We start from the raw sequence: 16,779 nt of genomic DNA on the forward strand, positions 1-16,779 counted from the left end.
CAGTCATTCCTTTCAGTGGCTATGTGCATGGATATTTTAGGTCTCGTGACTGCAGCATCCGACGCGATCCCCTTTGCTCGTTTTCACATGAGAACTCTACAGCTTTGTATGCTGAAACAATGGTGCAGGAATTATACAAAGATATCACAATTAATATCCTTAAATCCCAATGTACGATACTCTCTGACGTGGTGGATAGATCACCATTGTTTAGTTAAAGGGGCTTCTTTTGTTCGGCCAACCTGGACTGTGATCACAACAGATGCGAGTCTTTCAGGTTGGGGAGCTGTTTGGGAATCTCTGACAGCACAAGGGGTTTGGAAATCTCAAGAGGCGAGATTAACAATAAATATTTTAGAACTCCGTGCAATTCTCAGAGCTCTAAAGTTTTGGCCTCTGTTAAAGAGAGAACCGTTCATTTGTTTTCAGACAGACAATATCACAACAGTGGCATGTGGGACTCACAGTACCCATGCTATGAAAGAAGTATCTCGGACACTTGCTTGGGCGGAATCCAGCTCCTGTCTAATCTCTGCGGTGCATATCCCAGGTGTAGACAATTGTGAGGCGGATTATCTCAGCCGTCAGACTTTACATCCAGGGGAGTGGTCTCTCCATCCAGATGTGTTTTCTCAGATTGTTCAGATGTGGGGTCTTCCAGAGATAGATCTCATAGCCTCTCATCTAAACAAGAAACTTCCCAGATACCTGTCCAGGTCCATGGATGTTCAGGTGAAAGCAGTGGATGCCCTGACACTTCCTTGGTGTTATCATCCTGCTTACATTTTCCCGCCTCTAGTTCTCCTTCCAAGAGTGATCTCCAAAATCATCATGGAACAATCGTTTGTGTTGCTGGTGGCTCCAGCATGGCCACACAGGTTTTGGTATGCGGATCTGGTTTGGATGTCCATTTGCCAGCCTTGGCCACTTCCGTTAAGGCCGGACCTACTATCTCAAGGTCCGTTTTTCCATCAGGATCTCAATTCATTAAATTTGAAGGTATGGAAATTGAACGCTTAGTGCTAAGTCATAGAGGTTTCTCTGACTCAGTGAAGTGATTAATACTATGTTACAAGTTCGTAAATCTGTCTCTAGAAAGATTTAGAAGACTTACATTTCATGGTGTTCTTCTCATAAATTCTCTTGGCATTCTTTTAGAATTCCTAGAATTTTACAGTTTCTTCAGGATAGTTTGGATAAGGGTTTGTCTGCAAGTTCCTTGAAGGGACAGATCTCTGCTCTTTCTGTTTTATTTCACAGAAAGATTGCTATACTTCCTGATATTCACTGTTTTGTACAGGCTTTAGTTCGTATCAAGCCTGTCATTAAAGGGACAGTCTACACCAGAATTTTTATTGTTTTAAAAGATAGATAATCCCTTTATTACCCATTTCCCAGTTTTGCATAACCAACACATTTATAATAATATACTTTTAACCTCTGTGATTATCTTGTATCTAAGCCTCTGCAAACTGCCCCTTTTTTCAGTTCTTTTGACAGACTTGCAGTCTAGCCAATCAGTGCCTGCTCCCAGATAACTTCTCGTGCACGAGCACAGTGTTATCTATATGAAATACGTGAACTAACACCCTCTAGTGGTGAAAAACTGTTAAAATGCAATCTGAAAGAGGTGGGCTTCAATGTCTAAGAAATTAGCATATGAACCTCCTAGGTTAAGCTTTCAACTAAGAATACCAAGAGAACAAAGCAAAATTGGTGATAAAAGTAAATTGGAAAATTGTTTAAAATGACATGCTCTATCTGAATCATGAAAGTTTATTTTGGCCTAGACTGTCCCTTTAAATCTAATACATGTGTTTATTGTGAGGTGGTGCAGGTTGATCCGCCTGCTCAACTGTGTTCCACATGCTTTGATAAGATTGCAATATCTAAAAAGAATAAGATATATAGCACTTCTGAGCCATCCACCTCCGAGGATTCTCCGTCCCGCGAGGTGCGTTCCCTAAATTCATCTCCGATTACACATGCAGCTCCCCAGGGCCCGACTGATTCTCCTGCAGGAGGGGCCCCTTAGGCCGCCAGATTTCGCTGCCCTGCTGCAAACGGCGATTTCTGCGGCCTTCCATGCCTTACCACGTACTACGAAGCGCAAGCGAAGGGAAAGACATAGCCTTCCGTCTCAGGGGTCATCTACTTTGTTGAATGTCTGATAGATTATCCGTGGATGAGGATGCCTCTGACTCTTTGGAGGGCACTCTCTCTCTCGGACGGAATCGGCGTCTTCTAGGCCTCCGGCTGCGGAGGAGCCAGATTTTAAGTTTAAGATGGATAGGGCTGCAACTAGCGATTATTTTCTAATCGATTAATCGGCCGATTATTTTTTTCGATTAATCGACTAATCAGATAAAAAGAGAATCAATAATAGTTTTCTATGTTTTAAATAAAATTCACATAATGAGTGTTACAAATATAAACTTCAGACTAAAACTTTACATTAACACAACTGTTTCTTAAATTTTTAAGCAGCAGAGCACAGTTTTATAATTAAACAAAACAAAACCACAAACTGTTTGAAAAGAGGTAGAACTAGAAAGATATAGACTATCACTGTTAATAACATTCTGTTATTCACACCTTTCAGAAACTTTGCATTGAAATGCAAAAATCTCAACATGTCCACATGCTTCTGGCTAACCCTTGACTTCATTCTAACATAAAAATATCTTGAATATCTATATGCAATGGTAAATAACCAGCTATAAGGTTAGGGGAAATATCTAGTCCACTCTAAAAATAACGTATATATACTTATAAAGGTTGAATCTGGTACATATCACAATTTATTAAAAATATAAAAAAACAATAAAAAACAAAATCAGAAGTGCTAAGGACTGTATATATCAATAACAGGACAAAGCCTTACACATTTATTTATACAGTACATATAATCAGCAATAGCAAGCGATCTGCTAATAATTGTGCAAACAGATAATAGTGCACATCAATTTAAATAACTCCCATCAATCTAGGGGCAAGGTGTAAACAACAAGCTTGTCACTATATCATGAAAAGCATAGTTCCAAATCACCAGATTTAATATAAACAATCCAAATGATGACTATTATATCTGGGTTGCACATAAGCCAGGGGTAGTTGTAAACGTATACTGTCCTGAAAAAGTGAAAAGTAGACGTCTGTAGACATCCTTTAGGCTAAGGACATAAACATAAAACACAATACCATATGCAGTAGTTCATTGGAGTGAAGCAGCTGGTGTTGTGCACAGACCAACTAATTGCAAACCAACTAATCGATTATGAGATTCGTTGACAACTATTTTCATAATCGATTATGACGATTAGTTGTTGCAGCTCTAAAGATGGAGCATTTGTGCTTTTTACTGAAAGTGCTTGCTACGTTGGAGGTTCTGGAACCAAAGCTTCTGGAAGAACCATTGATCCCTAAGCTAGATAGGGTTTACGAAGACATGGTGGTGCCTCAGACCTTCCCAGTTCCCGTGAATATGGCTTCTATTATTAAGAATGAGTGGGAGAAACTTGGCTCGTCCTATTCTCCCTCTACCTCTTTTAAAAAGCTGTTCCCCTTTCCGAACTCTCAGCTTGAGCTATGGGGGGCTATTCCTAAGGTGGATGGAACTATCTCCACGCTTGCGAAACGCACAACTATTCCCCTCGAGGATAGTTTGTCGTTTAAAGAGCCCATGGATAAAAAATTAGAATCCATGTTGAGGAAGATGTTTCAACTCACTGTTTGTTTTTCAACCAGCAGCAGCTACCTACTGGTGTGATGCACTGTCAGCTATGGTCGAGGTGTAGACTCCCCTCGAGGAGATACAGGAAAGGATTAAGGCCTTAAAGGTCGCTAATTCTTTTATCTATAATGCTAATATGCAGGTTAATCGCCTGAATGCCAAGACATCAAGTTTCTCAGTTCTAGCCCCCAGGGCTCTGTGGTTAAAGCCGTGGTCTGCAGACATGACTTCCAAGTCTAGATTACTATCCCTTCCTTTTCAGGGGAAAGTCCTTTTTTGGTCCAGGGCTGGACTATATCATATCGACGGGCTGCTGGAGCAGTCCAAGGGATCTTGGAAGCCAGCTCAATCTTGGAACAAATCCAAGCAGAGCAAGAAGCCCGCCAAGACAGTCGGCATGAAAGGGCGGCCCCCGATCTGTCTCTGGATAGCGTAGGGGGCAGACTATCTCTGTTCGCAGAGGCTTGGATGAGGTACGTTCAGGATCCTTGGGTTCTGGAGGTTATCACCCAGGGTTACAGGATAGGTTCAAGACTCATCCGCCCTGGGACAGATTCCTTATGTCCAACATATCCTCAAGACCAGAGAAGAGATGCCTTTCTATAGTGCGTGAGGGATCTCCTCTCTCTGAGTAATCGTTCCAGTACCTCTAACAGAAAGGGGTCTAAGGTACTATTCAAACCTTTTCGTTATCTCAAAGAAGGAGGGCCCGTTCCAACCCAATTCTGGACCTAAAGTGCCTAAACAAGTTTCTGTCAGTTCCGTCATTCAAAATGTAGACTATCAGATCGATTCTGCCCCTAGTTCAAGAGGGGCAATTTATGACTACAATAGACTTGAAGGATGCTTACCTTCACGTGCCAATCCACAAGGACCACTTCAGGTTCCTAAGATTCACTTTTTTGGACCAACACTTCCAGTTTGTGGCCCTACCTTTCGTTCTGACGACTGCCCCAAGAGTCTTTACGAAGGTTCTGGGAGTGCTGCTCGCGGTTGCGAGAGCCAGAGGTATTGCAGTGGCTCCTTATCTGGAAGATATCCTGGTTCAGGCTCCGTCCTGCAGTCTGGCAGAGGACCACTTGAGGGCTCCTCTTCTTCTCCTTCGATCCCACGGATGGAAGATAAATGAGGGAAAGAGTTCTCTGGTTTCCAGCAACAGGGTGGAGTTAATGGGCACGATAATAGATTCCATATCTATGAAGATATTCTTAACAGATCAGAGACGTCCCAAGATTAAGTCCAGCTGTCTTGTCCTTCAGACCTTTTCAAGGCCATCTGTGGCCAGGTGTATGGAGGTGATCTGGCTCATGGTTTCCAACATTACCTTGGTGGTGTACATAAACCATCAGGGGGGAACGAGAAGCTCCCTAGCCATGAAGGGAGGTGTCTCGGATTCTGGAATGGGCAAAGACCCACAATTGCTCGCTCTCAGCGATCCACGTTCCGGGGGTGGACAACTGGGAAGTGGATTTCCCCAGCAGACAATCGTTTCATCCTGGGGAATGGTGTCTCCATCCCGAGGTGTTTGCGGAGGTCTGCAACAGATGGGGAATGCCAGACATAGATATCATGGTGTCCAGACTCAACTTCAAGCTACCCAGATACGGGTCACGGTCTAGGGATCCCCAGGCAGAGCTAATAGATGCCTTAACGGTACCTTGGGAGTTCAACCTAATTTACATTTCCATCTTAGTATGGGAAAAGTCCACAGCTGCATTCCTTACTTGTGGAAAATACTTTGCCTTTCATCACAGGAGGTTGGCAGAGAAGTGTTAGAAGATTTCGGAGTAGCCTCTTATGGAGGGTAGTACTCTTCGAGATGGGACTGGAGTTTTAAGTAGTCCTATCGGCCTCTCAGTGAGAGCATTGATGAAAGTTAGAGTCCGGAGATGCAGGGAGAGTCTTTCTGCAAAACATCCCGACTCATATTAACAACTCCATAGGCAATCAGCGTTGACGAGTTTTGCTGCCTGCTTTCTTCACTCAAGTCCATGTCAGAAGCGATGCTACTATCTGTCACACTTGAAGGACCGGGTTACTGTTCCACGGCGTAGATTCTGGTAAGATTGTTTCATATTTTATACATATATGATAACGCAAGAAGACAGGGTCACAGTGTGACTCCTTTTATATGTATAGAATCAAGGGTTAATATCTCCTTAGGGGGATTATTGAACTGGGGGGAATAATCTTATATGTATGTTTGATTTTATGCTGCTTTATGTGAGATGTTATGAGCTCTTAGGCTGTTATGGAATATACAGGTTTCACTTTCACTTTTTTTTTTTATAAAATGTTTTTATTTCTCTAGTTCTCTGTTTATTGCACTAGCGATGGAGGATTGTTACTTAATGAGTAATTCCTGTTTATATGGTGAGGAGGCCTTAGTTCCGACCTCTCAATTATGTTCCATATGCCTTGATAATGTGATAATATCAAACATGTTTGGTACCACGGAGCCGTCCACCTCTGAGGAGTTGTCGTCCAGTGAGGTGCGTACCCTACATTCTTATATCCTACACATGCAGTTTTCCCGTAGCATTGCTGATCCTCCATCTGGAGGGGGTCTTTTTTCACAACGTTACTGCGCAGTTCAGACGGCGGTGTCTGTGGCCTTTAATGCTTTACCTCGTCCTGCTAAGCGCAAGCGAAAGGTTACATATTGCACTCCTTCCCCAGAGTACATCAGATAATTTATTGGATTTAACTGAGGGTTATCAGAGGATGAAGTTCTGAGACTTCAGAGTATGAACATTCTGGGTCGGAGTCTGCTTCCTCTAAACCTCCGGCTGCGGAGGAACCAGACTTTAGTTTAGGAATTTGCGCTTTCTTCTAAAGTAAGTTTTTGGCGAATTCAGAGGTTTCAGAGGCCAAATTGCCTGATGAACCTTTAATTCCTAAATTGGATAGAGTTTGAGGACAGGGTGGTACCTTATCCTTCCCTGCTCCTTTTAGATGGTGAACATTATTAAGAATGAATGGGATAGGATTGGATTCCTTTTCCCCCTCTTTTCCCTTTAACAAATTGTCCCCGGTCCTGGACTCTCAATGGAGTTGTGAAGTTCCGTCCCTAAATGGGATGGCGTTATCTTCACCCTTGCTAAACGTACTACTATCCTTCTTGTGGATAGTTCTTCGTTTGATGAGCCCATGGATAAAAGATGGAAACTCCTGTTAAGAAAGATGATTCCACATACGGGATATTTGTTTCAACCGGTGGCAGCTGTTGCTGCGGTTACTGGAGAAACTACCTTCTGGTGTGACTCCTTATAGGATTTGATCGGGGTGGAGGATCCCCTCGACGTTACTCAGAAAAGCTTTACAGCCTTGAGGGTTGTTATTTCTTTTATCTGTGCTGCTATTAGGCAGTTTATTCGCTTGAATTCTATGGCTTCAGCTTTTTCCGTTCAGGCCCGTTGGGCTGTGGCTGAAGTCATGGTCTGCGGATATGACTTCTAAGTCTAGACTTCTTCCCTCCCTTTAAGGGAATGATTTTGTCTGGTCCAGGCTTGGACTCCATTATCTCCACGGTCACAGGGGGCAAGGGTGCCCTCCTACCGCAAGGAACGGTTTTTCGTTCTGATAAAGCCCATGTCAGCAGTCCTCCGCTAAGCCAGAGCTCTTGGAAGCCGGCTCAGTCCTGGAATAAATCCAAGCAGAGCAAGAAGCCCGCCAAGTCTACGTCGGAATGGATGGGTGGTACCTGGTCCTCTCCTGGATCATGTAGAAGGCAGTATGTTGCTCTTTCTCTTGTTAAGTGTATCCAGTCCACGGATCATCCATTACTTGTGGGATATTCTCCTTCCCAACAGGAAGTTGCAAGAGGATCACCCACAGCAGAGCTGCTATATAGCTCCTCCCCTCACTGCCATATCCAGTCATTCTCTTGCAACTCTCAACAAAGATGGACGTAGTAAGAGGAGAGTGGTGTATTATAGTTAGTTTTTTAACTTCAATCAAAAGTTTTTTATTTTTAAATGGTACCGGAGTGTACTGTTTCATCTCAGGCAGCATTAGAAGAAGAATCTGCCTGTGATTTCTATGATCTTAGCAGAAGTAACTAAGATCCACTGCCGTTCTCACATATTCTGAGGAGTGAGGTAACTTCAGAGGGGGAATGGCGTGCAGGTTTTCCTGCAATAAGCTATGTGCAGTTAACATATTTCTAGGGATGGAATTTGCTAGAAAAATGCTGCTGATACCGGATTAATGTAAGTTAAGCCTTAAATGCAGTGATAGCGACTGGTATCAGGCTTATTAACAGAGATGCATACTCTTATAAAAGTGTAATATAAAACGTTTGCTGGCATGTTAATCGTTTTTATATATGTTTGGTGACAAACTTATTGGGGCCTAGTTTTTTTCCACATGGCTGGCTTGATTTTTCCCTAGAAACAGTTTCCTGAGGCTTTCCACTGTTGCAATATGAGTGGGAAGGGCCTATTTTAGTGCTTTTCTGTGCAGATAAAAATACTGACAGAGACATTCAGCTTCCTTCTGCATGATATAGGACATCTCTGAAGGGCTCAAAAGGCTTCAAAGTCGTGTTTGAGGAGGGTAACAACCACAGTAGACTGTGGCAGTTGTTGTGACTGTGTTTAAAAAACGTTTTTGTCATTTATTATTCTGTTTTTGGTATTAAGGGGTTAATCATCCATTTGCAAGTGGGTGCAATGCTCTGCTGACTTGTTACATACACTGTAAAAATTTCGTTAGTGTAACTGCCTTTTTTCACTGTTATTTCAAATTTTGTCAAAATTTGTTTCTCTTAAAGGCACAGTAACGTTTTTTTATATTGCTTGTTAACTTGTTTTAAAGTGTTTTCCAAGCTTGCTAGTCTCATTGCTAGTCTGTACAAACATGTCTGAAACAGAGGATACTTGTTCATTATGTTTAAAAGCCATGGTGGAGCCCCATAGGAGAATGTGTACTAAATGTATTGATTTCACCTTAAACAGTAAAGATCAGTCTTTATCTATAAAAGAATTGTCACCAGAGGGGTCTGTCGAGGGGGAAGTTATGCCGACTAACTCTCCCCACGTGTCGGACCCTTCGCCTCCCGCTCAAGGGACGCACGCTAATATAGCACCAAGTACATCAGGGACGCCCATAGCGATTACTTTGCAGGACATGGCTGCGATCATGAATAATACCCTGTCAGAGGTATTATCCAGATTGCCTGAATTGAGAGGCAAGCGCGATAGCTCTGGCGTTAGACGAGATACAGAGCGTGTAGATGCTGTAAGAGCCATGTCTGATACTGCGTCACAATATGCAGAACCTGAGGACGGAGAGCTTCAGTCTGTGGGTGACGTCTCTGAATCGGGGAGACCTGATTCAGAGATTTCTAATTTTAAATTTAAGCTTGAGAACCTCCGTGTATTGCTTGGGGAGGTATTAGCTGCTCTGAATGATTGTAACACAATTGCAGTGCCAGAGAAATTGTGTAGGCTGGATAAATACTATGCAGTGCCGGTGAGTACTGATGTTTTTCCAATACCTAAAAGGCTTACAGAAATTATTAGTAAGGAGTGGGATAGGCCCGGTGTGCCCTTTTCCCCACCTCCTATATTTAGAAAAATGTTTCCAATAGATGCCACTACACGGGACTTATGGCAGACAGTCCCTAAGGTGGAGGGAGCAGTTTCTACTTTAGCAAAGCGTACCACTATCCCGGTTGAGGACAGTTGTGCTTTTTCAGATCCAATGGATAAAAAATTAGAGGGTTACCTTAAGAAAATGTTTATTCAACAAGGTTTTATTTTACAGCCCCTTGCATGCATTGCGCCTGTCATTGCTGCGGCGGCATTCTGGTTTGAGGCCCTGGAAGAGGCCATCCATACAGCTCCATTGACTGAAATTGTTGACAAGCTTAGAACTCTTAAGCTAGCTAACTCATTTGTTTCTGATGCCATTATTCATTTGACTAAAATAACGGCTAAGAATTCCGGATTCGCCTGGTCAGCTGATGTGACTTCAAAGTCTAAATTACTCAACATTCCTTTCAAGGGGCAGACCTTATTCGGGCCTGGTTTGAAAGAAATTATTGCTGACATTACTGGAGGTAAGGGTCATACCCTTCCTCAGGACAGGGCCAAATCAAAGGCCAAACAGTCTAATTTTCGTGCCTTTCGAAATTTCAAGGCAGGTGCAGCATCAACTTCCTCTGCTTCAAAACAAGAGGGAACTTTTGCTCAATCCAAGCAGGCCTGGAAACCTAACCAGTCCTGGAACAAGGGCAAGCAGGCCAGATAGCCTGCTGCTGCCTCTAAGACAGCATGAAGGAGCGGCCCCCTATCCGACAACGGATCTAGTAGGGGGCAGACTCTCTCTCTTCGCCCAGGCGTGGGCAAGAGATGTTCAGGATCCCTGGGCGTTGGAGATCATATCTCAGGGATATCTTCTGGACTTCAAAGCTTCTCCTCCACAAGGGAGATTTCACCTTTCAAGATTATCTGCAAACCAGATAAAGAAAGAGGCATTCTTAAGCTGCGTACAAGATCTCCTTGTAATGGGAGTGATCCATCCAGTTCCGCGGACGGAACAAGGACAGGGGTTTTATTCAAATCTGTTTGTGGTTCCCAAAAAAGAGGGAACCTTCAGACCAATTTTGGATTTAAAGATCCTAAACAAATTCCTCAGAGTTCAGTCATTCAAGATGGAAACTATTCGAACCATTTTACCCATGATCCAAGAGGGTCAGTACATGACCACAGTGGACTTAAAGGATGCCTACCTTCACATTCCGATTCACAAGAATCATCATCAGTTCCTGAGGTTTGCCTTTCTAGACAGGCATTACCAATTTGTAGCTCTTCCATTCGGGTTGGCTACAGCCCCAATAATTTTTACAAAGGTTCTGGGCTCACTTCTGGCGGTCCTAAGACCGCGAGGCATAGCGGTGGCTCCTTACCTGGACGACATCCTGATACAGGCGTCAAGCTTTCAAATTGCCAAATCTCATACAGAGATAGTTTTGGCATTCCTGAGGTCGCATGGGTGGAAAGTGAACAAAGAAAATAGTTCTCTATCTCCTCTCACAAGGGTTTCCTTCCTAGGGACTCTAATAGATTCTGTAGAAATGAAAATTTACCTGACGGAGTCCAGGTTATCAAAACTTCTAAATGCTTGCCGTGTTCTTCACTCCATTCCGCGCCCCACGGTGGCTCAGTGCATGGAAGTAATCGGCTTAATGGTAGCGGCGATGGACATAGTGCCATTCGCGCGCCTGCATCTCAGACCGCTGCAATTATGCATGCTCAGTCAGTGGAATGGGGATTACACAGATTTGTCCCCTCTACTAAATCTGGATCAGGAAACCAGAGATTCTCTTCTCTGGTGGTTATCTCGGGCCCATCTGTCCAAGGGTATGACCTTTCGCAGACCAGATTGGACAATTGTAACAACAGATGCCAGCCTTCTAGGTTGGGGTGCAGTCTGGAATTCCCTGAAAGCTCAGGGTTCATGGACTCAGGAGGAGAAACTCCTCCCAATAAATATTATGGAGTTAAGAGCAATATTCAATGCTCTTCTGGCTTGGCCTCAGCTAGCAACACTGAGGTTCATCAGATTTCAGTCGGACAACATCACGACTGTGGCTTACATCAACCATCAAGGGGGAACCAGGAGTTCCCTAGCGATGTCAGAAGTCTCCAAGATAATTCACTGGGCAGAGACTCACTCTTGCCACCTGTCAGCGATCCATATCCCAGGTGTAGAGAACTGGGAGGCGGATTTTCTAAGTCGTAAGACTTTTCATCCGGGGGAATGGGAACTCCATCCGGAGGTGTTTGCTCAATTGGTTCTCCGTTGGGGAAAACCAGAATTGGATCTCATGGCGTCTCGCAGAACGCCAAGCTTCCTTGTTATGGATCCAGGTCCAGGGACCCAGAAGCGGCACTGATAGATGCTCTAGCAGCGCCTTGGTTTTTTCAACCTAGCTTATGTGTTTCCACCGTTTCCTCTGCTCCCTCGTCTGATTGCCAAAATCAAACAGGAAAGAGCATCGGTGATATTGATAGCGCCTGCGTGGCCACGCAGGACTTGGTATGCAGACCTAGTGGACATGTCATCCTTTCCACCATGGACTCTGCCTCTGAGACAAGAGCTTCTAATACAAGGTCCTTTCAATCATCCGAATCTACTTTCTCTGAGACTGACTGCATGGAGATTGAACGCTTGATCCTATCAAAGCGTGGCTTCTCCGAGTCAGTAATTGATACCTTAATACAGGCACGTAAGCCTGTCACCAGGAAAATTTACCACAAGATATGGCGTAAATATCTTCATTGGTGTGAATCCAAGAATTACTCATGGAGTAGGGTTAGGATTCCTAGGATATTGTCCTTCCTCCAAGAGGGTTTGGACAAAGGATTATCAGCTAGTTCTTTAAAGGGACAGATTTCTGCTCTGTCTATTCTTTTACACAAGCGTCTGGCAGAAGTTCCAGACGTTCAGGCATTTTGTCAGGCTTTAGTTAGAATTAAGCCGGTGTTTAAACCTGTTGCTCCTCCATGGAGCTTAAACTTGGTTCTTCAAGGGGTTCCGTTTGAACCCCTTCATTCTATTGATATCAAACTTCTTTCATGGAAAGTTCTTTTTCTGATGGCTATTTCCTCGGCTCGAAGAGTCTTGGAATTATCTGCCTTACATTGTGATTCTCCTTATCTGATCTTTCATTCAGATAAAGTTGTTCTGCGTACAAAACCTGGGTTTTTACCTAAAGTGGTTTCTAACAAGAATATCAATCAAGAGATTGTTGTTCCATCATTATGTCCTAATCCTTCTTCAAAGAAGAAACATCTTTTGCATAATCTAGACGTAGTCCGTGCCTTGAAGTTTTACTTACAGGCTACTAAAGATTTTCGCCAAACATCTAACCTGTTTGTTGTTTACTCTGGACAGAGGAGAGGTCAGAAGGCCTCGGCAACCTCTCTTTCTTTTTGGCTTTGGAGTATAATCCGTTTAGCCTATGAGACTGCTGGACAGCAGCCTCCTGAAAGGATTACAGCTCATTCTACTAGAGCTGTGGCTTCCAACTGGGCCTTTAAAAATGAGGCCTCAGTTGAACAGATTTGCAAGGCTGCAACTTGGTCTTCGCTTCATACTTTTTCCAAATTTTACAAATTTGATACTTTTGCTTCTTCGGAGGCTGTTTTTGGGAGAAAGGTTCTACAGGCAGTGGTTCCTTCCGTTTAAGTTCCTGCCTTGTCCCTCCCATCATCCGTGTACTTTAGCTTTGGTATTGGTATCCCATAAGTAATGGATGATCCGTGGACTGGATACACTTAACAAGAGAAAACATAATTTATGCTTACCTGATAAATTTATTTCTCTTGTAGTGTTTCCAGTCCACGGCCCGCCCTGTCCTTTTCAGGCAGGTCTAAATTTTAATTAAACTACAGTCACCACTGCACCCTATGGTTTCTCCTTTCTCGGCTTGTTTCGGTCGAATGACTGGATATGGCAGTGAGGGGAGGAGCTATATAGCAGCTCTGCTGTGGGTGATCCTCTTGCAACTTCCTGTTGGGAAGGAGAATATCCCACAAGTAATGGATGATCCGTGGACTGGATACACTACAAGAGAAATAAATTTATCAGGTAAGCATAAATTATGTTTTTCAGTCGCTTGGTTCAGGGACGTGCAGGATCCATGGGTCCTGGAGGTCATAGCTCAGGGTTACAAGATAGGTTTTAAGTCTCAGCCACCCAAGGGCAGATTCCTCCTGTCTTCCTGACCTGGAAGGAGGGAAGCCTTTCTGGGGTGTGTACGGGATCTGTCCTCTAGGAGTTACTGTCCCGGTGCCTATCTCAATGAGAGGTTTGGGATGCTATTCAAAGCTTTTTGTGGTCCCTAAGGAGGGAACTTTCCGTCCGATTCTGGACCTAAAGTGCAAAGATGACGTTGCACGCTAGCTTTAACATGTCTTGCCAGATCTCCTTAAGGCCATCTTTGTCTCGTTGTATGGAGGTGATTGGTCTCATGGTGTCCAGCTTGGACATAGTTTCCTTTGCCAGGTTTCACCTCAGACTGTTGCAACTGCGCATGCTGAACGAGTGGAACAGCACGATCATTCGGATCTGTCTCAACAGATTTCTCTGGACAACCAATCAGGAAAATCGATCTTGGTGGTTTTGTCCGGATCACTTGTCCTGAGGGACGTCTGTCTCAAGACCATCCTGGGTCATTGTAACTTGGTTTACTAGTCTGTCAGGATGGGGAGCTGTTTGGGGTGCCATGAAGGCACAGGGCCTCTGGACTCAGGAGGTAAAGCTCTCTCCTGATCTCATTTTAGATCTTCAGGCAATATATAATGCTCTGAAGGCTTGGCCTCTGCTGGGTTCGTCCCAGTTAATCAAATTCCAATCTAAGAATATATCCTCAGTGGCTTACATCAACGATCAGGGGGGAACGAGAGGCTCCCTAGTTTTGAGGGAAGAATCTCAGATTCTGGTGTGGGGGAGACTCGCATTTGTTCGCTGTCAGCGATCCACATTCCAGGTGTGGAAACTGGGAAGCGGATTTCCTCAGCAGACAATCCTTCATCCGGGAGAATGGTCTCTCCATCCCGAGTGTTTGCAGAGATTTGCAAGAGGAAGATCTTGTAACGTCTCAATACCAAGCTACCCAGATAGGGGTTGAGGTACAGGGATCCTCAGACGGAGCTAACAGATGCATTATCGGTGCCTTGAAGGTTCAATCCTATTTATCCTTTCCAATCGTTACCATTACTTCCTAGTGTAGTGGCTCGAGTCAAGCAGGTATTTAAGCCTTCGGCTGGGGTGTCTTTGCCTCCTTCCAGTGGCCAGGTTCAGTATTACCCACAAGTAAGGAATGCAGCTGTGGACTCTTCCCATACAGATGGAAATGAAATTATCAGGTAAGTATAATTTATTTTTTCCCCCGTTGCCACTTCTTCCTCAAGTGGTGGCCCGCATTAAACAGGAGCAAGCTTCGAACATTCTGATTGCTCCGTTGTGGCCACAGAGGACATGGTTTGCGGATCTGGTGGGAATGTCGTTGTCTCCTCCATGGAGGTTACCCTGTCGCAGAGATCTGCTGGTTTAAGGTCCCTTTCTCCACCAAAATCTCGATTCTCTGAGACTCACTGCGTGAAGATTGAACGCCTAGTCTTGGCCAAGAGAGGGTTCTCGGAAGGAGTGATTGATACTCTCATTCAGGCCAGGAAACCAGTCACTCATTGCATCTTTCATAAGGTGTGGAGGTCCTATTTATCCTGGTGTGAGGAACACAGATATCTCTGGCACAGGGTTAGGGTATCCAGGATTCTGGCCTTTCTCCAAGATGGTTTGGATAAGGGTCTTGTCTTCAGTTCCTTAAAGGGATAGATTTCTGCTTTATCGATTCTGTTACACAAGAAGCTAGCGGAGCTTCCTGATATTCAGTCCTTTTGTTCAGGCTCTGTCTAGAATCAGACCGGTATTTAGAACTTCTGCTCCTCCTTGGAGCTTAAATTTGGTTTTTAAGGTTTTGTAGAAGGCTCAGTTTGAGCGTATGCATGCGCTTGACATTAAGATTCTTTCCTGGAAGGTTTTATTTCTTTTGGCTATTGCTTCGGCTCGAAGATTCTCTTGAGTTAGCGGCCTTGCAATATGTGCCCCCTTACCTGTTTTTTCACGCTGATAAGGCTGTTCTTCTAACTGGGTTGGGGTTTCTTCCCAAGGTGGTGTCAGATCGTAACGTCAATCAGGAGATAGTAGTTCCTTCCTTGTGTCCTAACCCTTCTTCGTCTAAAGAAAGGTTTCTTCATAATGTGGATGTAGTTTGAGCCCTGAAGTTTTATGTTCAGGCCACAAAGGATTTCAGACAGACTTCGTCTTTATTTATTGTGTATTCAGGGAAGCGTAGGGGCAGAGGGCCTCTTCCACTTCACTGTCCTTTTTGGTTGAGGAGCGTTATCTGTTTGGCCTACGAGACAGCGGGACATAAACCTCCTCAGAGGATTACGGCTCACTCAACTAGGGCTGTGGCCTCTTCTTGGGCCTTTAAGAACGAGGCCTCTGTGGAGCAGATTTGTAAGGCGACTACTTGGTCTTCCTTACATACTTTTGCAAAATTTTACAAATTTTATGTTTTTGCTTCGGCGGAAACAGCTTCTGGGAGAAAGGTTCTGCAGGCTGTGGTGCCCTCAGTTTAGGGTTTCCCTCCTTTTACCCTCCCGTTTTTTTTCATTCAGTGTCCTCTAGAGCTTGGGTATTTGTTCCCACAAGTAATGAATGAAGCAGTGGACTCTCCTCCCATTAAGATGGAAAACATAATTTATGCTTACCTGATAATTTAATTTGTGGGAGGAGAGTCCACTGCTCCCGCCTGTTTCTCCGGTGGGCGGACCTAAATTAAATTTTATTCTTCTGGCACCATTTATACCCTGATATTTCTCCTACTCTTCCTTGTTCCCTTTGCAGAATGACTGGGGGATAAGGGGAGTGGGGGAGGTATTTAAGCCTTTGGCTGGGGTGTCTTTGCCTCCTCCTGGTGGCCAGGTTCTTAATTCCCAACAGTGATGAATGAAGCAGTGGACTCTCCTCCCACAGATGGAAATGAAATTATCAGGTAAGCATAATTTGTTTTTTATTTCAGAAAATTAGAAAAGCCACAAATTTCAAAGCTAAATTACATGAAAGGGGGGGGGAATAAATAATGAAAGTATATTTTAAAGTTGTTTTACTATGCTTACTAAACATTTAATATTACAACATGAAGGTGTTTACTGCCCCTTTAAGCCAAACAGATTCTGCTGGAAAATTTACTAATCTACCAGTTATCAGATTAATTTAGTTTGTTTTCCTGTTTGTAGAATCAGCCAGCAGTTTCAGAGGATAAAGGCAAAAGAAAGAAACAGTATACAAAACGTAAACGGCAAAAAGAGGTGGTCAAAGAGCACGAGGATGAGTGTTTTAGCTGTGGAGATGGAGGGCAGCTTGTATCCTGCAAAAAGGCAGGTTGTCCAAAAGTGTACCATGCTGACTGCCTAAACCTCACCCGTAGACCTGCTGGTAAGCATGAGATAGTTGGAATACCACCA

At 43.9% G+C, this 16,779-nt stretch overlaps 1 protein-coding gene across 1 annotated transcript in view; it reads left to right on the forward strand.

The window, feature by feature from the left end:
• NSD1 (nuclear receptor binding SET domain protein 1) overlaps positions 1-16,779 on the forward strand; it is a 679,701-nt gene that overhangs the window by 656,204 nt on the left and 6,718 nt on the right. Inside the window, 1 exon segment of the mRNA XM_053719266.1 lies at positions 16,552-16,750. Coding sequence (XP_053575241.1) covers positions 16,552-16,750 — 199 coding nt within the window.

This window comes from Bombina bombina, chromosome 6 (genome assembly GCF_027579735.1).
Source record: "Bombina bombina isolate aBomBom1 chromosome 6, aBomBom1.pri, whole genome shotgun sequence".
Classification (NCBI taxonomy): Eukaryota; Metazoa; Chordata; class Amphibia; order Anura; family Bombinatoridae; genus Bombina; species Bombina bombina.